General features: G+C 44.4%; 1 protein-coding gene across 1 annotated transcript; it reads right to left on the bottom strand.

Moving 5' to 3' along the window:
• Positions 1 to 721: 721 nt before the first annotated feature.
• Positions 722 to 3,094, bottom strand: LOC139882811 (subtilisin-like protease 1). The gene has a single exon (XM_071867077.1). It carries the CDS (start codon positions 3,092 to 3,094, stop codon positions 722 to 724), a length of 2,373 nt encoding a protein of 790 aa, XP_071723178.1.
• Positions 3,095 to 5,513: the final 2,419 nt, after the last annotated feature.

Here is a 5,513-nt window from a genome sequence, read left to right as displayed (position 1 = left end):
GTCGTGCTAAATTTTTCATATGACGAGGATAACCATCCATAGTTTTGTGGTCCTCCGCAACAATGTCCAAAAATTAAAGTTTGATCCAATTTTCCAAATGGAGAGAAAAACTAGGCTTGCAAAGAAATAGTTAAACCATGGAAAAATGACACATAGTCTCTAAACATTCGTCAAATGTGTAATGTAGTCCCTGAATTTTTTGTTTTTTCAATGTGGTCTTTGAAATTTAGCCTAACGTTCAATATGATCCCTTAACTTCTAATTTATTCAATATAATCCTGAACTTTTGATACATTTTTAATGTAATCCTCAAATTGTATCAAAATATTCAATGTAGGCTTTTTGTTAATGCAAATTGAGGATGACATTGAATATTTTTACATAATTTAATAACTAAATTGAACATGCACCAAAAGTTGAGAGATCATGTTGAACATTGGGCTAAAGTTTAGAGATTACGTTGAACAAATTAAAAGTTCAGAAATCACATTGCACATTGGATGTAAGTTTAGCAATCATTTGTGTCGATTTCCCTTAAATCACGTATCAAAATAAATAAGAGTTGAACGGTGACAAAGTTCTCAACGGCAAATTCAAGTTTGAAATGGGTCATTGCCCTGTAGATTATTCAAGGCGCAAACATAGGGAGAAAAGTCGAAATAATCACCATCTTTGTCGACTTCATTTTTTGAAACACAAAAACCAGAGACTCTCCCTGCGATCACTTAAACACAACAGCGACAGGGGTTCGAACCGAATGCCGAGCAGAGACCCACGTGATTGCCCCCTGAGCATACGGCGACGGCGCTTTCGAGTCAACTTCCCTCGTAAAGTCAACCCGGTAACTCGCTGTCTGGTTCGCCTCTGTGAACACGAGTTCACGCGGGTACACGCCAATTGAGACCGGACCCTTGATCGGGTCGACGACTGACTGGTACCGCGACTTTGCGGGTCCGACGTTTTTCACCGTCCTCGTCACACTCACGTTCGTCACCGAAGGCTTGTGGAAGCTTACGGTGATCGATGGATAGTTGAGCTGGTAATCAGGTATGCTCCCTATGCTCAAGCAGTTGACTTTTTTTTTAACTATAACCTCGATTTGGGACTCGTTGGAGATGAGCCCACAAAGGTAAGGGATGTAATCTTGCGGTCCATCGTCGTAAACGAGACCCGGGTCGACGGCCTTCGATGGGTTGATGTGTCCTGCGCCAGTGGCGAAAATGTCCGCTGGATGAAGTGTCTCGTCCACGATGGGTCGGCCCTCCATGTTGGAGGTGGCGGCGGTGGTCATGATGGCGGACTTGATGGCCACTGGTGACCAATCGGGGTGCGCGCTCTTAAGCAGTGCCGCCACACCACTGATGTGGGGGCAGGCCATGGAAGTCCCGGAGATCACGTTGAATGCGTGCTTCATGTCCGTAGAATTGTCTAAAGGGTATGGCCAACCGGCGAGAATGTTCAAGCCCGGGCTGATGATGTCCGGTTTGAGGATGCCTGGGCTTAGGCGGTTGGGGCCGCGGGAAGAGAATGATGCTACAGCCGGGGCGGGCGATCTCCCGATGATGTGCGTACCTTTGAATAGGATCGTGGCCGTAGGTGCTGGCGTTGTGTTAAGGTATCTCTTGATCTCTCTCCCCGCGGCATAATTCAATGCGATGGCGGGTAGGACGTGCGCATCAGAAATGGTGGTGTATCCGTCAGCGGGACCGTTCACGAGGATCATGGCCGCACCACCATTATCCTTGACCTCTTGACCTGCTCCGACTGGATCGATCCATTTTATGTCGCACAAAACCACTTTCCCTCGAACTGAGAGGCGAGCCAGTGATCCGTAATGGCAGTCCTGGACGTCTCTGCCATCGAATACTTCCGGATAAATTAGGGGAAGTTGCGTCGGATGGAAGTCGTGCGGTTGGTACAAGGTCTCCCCATCGAACTCTAGCCCGTTCCCCAGCCGTGCTGTGGCCTTTATGCTACGGTCGATGCTGCTTGCACCCACAGTGAGAATCCATGGAGCCTCGTTTGACAATGTCCTGTGCTTTGGCCCCGTATTCCCCCCAGAGCAGCTGACGAGGATGCCCTTTTGGGTGGCGGCAAGTGCCCCAATCGCAATCCAGTCCTGAAAGAGCGGTGGTTTTTTTCCTCCTAAAGAGACGGAAAGCACATCGACACCGTCCTCGATGGCGGCGTCGAACCCAGCCAATATACTGCTTGCAGGGCAACCGTCATCTGCGCAAACCTTGTACATTGCCAAATGTGCAAGAGGCGCCAAGCCTACGGCCGTGCCTTTTGCATTACCGAGCGCGCTGGCATCCCTCACAAAAGCACCGGCAGCTGTGCTGGAAGTGTGCGTGCCATGCCCAGTATCATCATATGGTGGAACGGCCTGCGTGGCGTTGATCGGGTTGATGAAAGACCTCGCACCGATGAGCTTGTTGTTGCAGGACGTGCCGTTGAAGTCACACCTGCCCTTCCATTTGGCTGGGGGTGGAGGCACCCCCTCGTCGTTGAAGGAAGGGTGGTCCGGGAAAACCCCTGAGTCCAGTAGTCCGATGATCACGCCCTTACCAAAGTTCGAGTCCTTCCAGAGCCCGACTCCTTGGTGCAATCCCAGGAAGTCGGGGGTATGAGTTGTGTGTAGAGAAAGCACCTCCTCCGGATGTACCTGCAAAACACCGTCCTTCTCCTGAACGGCTTTAGCTTCCTCGGCGGTCAATTTGGCTGCGAACCCGGATAGCGCATGCTGGTACGAGTGAACCATTCTTTGCTCTTGGTTAGAGCTGGCTGCTGTGGTGGGTAAAAAGGACCGATACAAAGAATCGAGATCCTCTACGGTAGCGAAATGTTTGTCCGTCGGCTTTCGTACTTGGATAATGTAAGTTGACAATGAGCTCCTTGTATCAGCTACTGCCATAGCAGCATTAGCAGGGGAAATGCTTAGAATGTAAATGATACCGAGAATTAAAATTATCAAGGTGGTCGGAGACAATTTGCATTTCTGATCTTCCATCTCGAATTTGAAGAAGAAACAGTACCTTTTGTTTCCGAGTTCTGTGTCGATAGTATATAGGAGAAGCAAAATGAAGAAATGCATTGTTCTCATGACCCTCCGGAAGCCAATATTGGTACTTTTTCTCTTTTGGAAGAAAACTATCCTTAGAAAGAAAACTATCCGTGGTGATTTTTATTTCCTAATTGTATACGACCTGTTTTAATCCTCAAGGACTTCCATAAAAATTTAAGATAGACTAGTGTATCGAAGGAAATATAAATATGCAGCAGATGCCAAATGTAGCATGCTATACAAAGACCAGAAAAAATATCCTCCGGATAATGCAATCCTAAATAAATTATTTCCCCCAAATTAACTTCTAAGCAATAAGAAAGAAAGTAAATAAGGGAAAGAGAAGAAAAGGAAAAAAAATATAATTTCTAAAAAATATTAAAATACTATTGCAAATTACCTGCATTAGTGTTGATTGTGCCATGTGAGATGTCTAGCATCATATGGCGATTTCCGACTAAAATTGATCAGATTGACTAAATTGACAATACTTGAAAAGATTTATGACTTAATTAGCGAAATTAAAGATTTAGGACTTAATTGATAAAAGTACAATAAATAATTTATTGTACAATTTTCCCTCCAACTAGTTGCTTATCCAAGTTGGTCCATTGCTTGAATTTCTATTGATTCTCACTCGATCATTATTTTGTACCTATCTTAATTTGCATACTTGATATTATCACCACCGAATTTGATGTAAAATGGTAGGGAAAAGTGTTAAAAAAGTCATAAACTTTTTTTTGGTCAATTTAGTCATAAACTTTTATACTTTGTGCAAATTTAATCATTTTCAGCCAATTTAGGCTAGATTTTATTGACTGGACGCCGACCGGTTGATGTGACTTGATCGGCACTGACATAGACAACTTTTAATAATATTTTATTATTATTATTATTATTTTTCCTTCTCCTCCTCCTTCCTCAAGTTGCTTGTTGGACCTTAGCGATCGACTAGAGGTGATGATCATTGAGGTCGTGTGACATCCAGATTTTCGGGTTTTAATTTGACTGGATAAATAGGATCCTGTCTCATCGCTTGTCAATTTATTGACGGGTCCGAAATTTCAATAAAGAAATTATCGGAGGAAAAATTGAAGACCAAAAAGAAAATTTAAAGGAAAAAGGAAAAGAGAAAAAGGAAAATTTAAATAAAGAAATATGCATTTCCTTTTTTCTTTCTCTCTCTCCCTCTCTTTTCTTTTCTTTCTTTTCTCTCTTTTCTTTCTCTCTCTTCTCTCCTCTCCCCTCCCCCTCGTGCGATTCCCCATTGCCCATTCTCTCTCTCTCTTTCTTTTCTACTCTTTGATCAGTCAATGTTTATTTCCCCTCCTCTCTCTCATCTCTCTCCCTCGACATTTTCCCTTCCCCCTTCCGTTCAAGCGAACCAGAAGCGGAGGAAGACCAGAAGCTGCAGCTCCGTCGTCGCCCGCTCGCCGCTCGCCGCACGCCGCCGGGCCGCCGTTCGCACCACCCGCGCACGCCGCGCGCTCCGCCACCGCCCCTTCACGTTTGCCATCCCCGCCGTGCGCCGTCTAGCTGCTGCCCATCCTCTGTCCAGCTTCGTTCGGCCACGATCCGGCCACCTCCGGCCACCTCCGGCCACTGTGGGCCACCGCTCGGCCTCGCCAAGCTACCACCCGCTCTCCTGACCTCTTGCCGCCCCCAACCCTCTCTCTTTCTTGCTGTTTTGCGGCCGAACCAGCAAACCCACGGAGTGGGTATCTAGCTGTTCGTGGGCCGTTTTGGGCCGTTTCCCGGCCCCGAACCCGAGCCGTGCTTTGGGGACAATCGTTCCTCGCGTCGCTGCCATCGGATTGATCCGATTTGCGCGCGATTTGGTGAGTAATCTCACTAATATTTGATTAGTTGGCTAATTATGCTTTAGGTTGGTTTAGTTTTAATTAATTATGTTTAGGTTGTTAGATTAGAATAAATTATCAATTATTAGTCAATTGTGATGCGATTTAAATAAACTGATTGCGCAATTAACAAGTAGACGTGGTCTACTATTTATTGGAAGTATCTCGGGAATTTTCCGACCCTAATCGGGCCTCAATTTGGCAATTCGGGCATAAGTGGGATTTTTGGCATTTAAATATTAATTTTCGGAATTAACTTAAATAATTATTTATTTTTCGAAAATTCAAGGGAGATGGTCCGGAACCGGAATATTATGCTGATGACCGTGGTGAAGTCCATTTATTTAATCGGACTTTATTTTAAGCTAAATTGAATTTTTAATATTAATTAATTTTCGAAATTAATTAAATAATTATTTTTTTACAAAAATTCAATTGGGATGGCTAGTGACCGGAAATTTATGCTGATGACCGTGGTGAAGTTCGTTTATTCAATTGGGCCTTATTTTGAGCTAAACGGAATTTTTAATATTTAATAATTAATTTTCGAAATTAATTAAATAATTAATTATTTTTCAGAAATTAAG

Source organism: Rutidosis leptorrhynchoides, unplaced genomic scaffold (genome assembly GCF_046630445.1).
Source record: "Rutidosis leptorrhynchoides isolate AG116_Rl617_1_P2 unplaced genomic scaffold, CSIRO_AGI_Rlap_v1 contig310, whole genome shotgun sequence".
Classification (NCBI taxonomy): domain Eukaryota; kingdom Viridiplantae; phylum Streptophyta; class Magnoliopsida; order Asterales; family Asteraceae; genus Rutidosis; species Rutidosis leptorrhynchoides.
Note: the sequence above shows the minus strand (reverse complement) of the source record. Positions and strands in the feature narration are given on the sequence as shown.

Excerpts from the sequence above, each read along its gene's own strand:
- LOC139882811 (XM_071867077.1), bottom strand. The coding sequence starts at position 3,094 with ATGCATTTCTTCATTTTGCTTCTCCTATATACTATCGACACAGAACTC.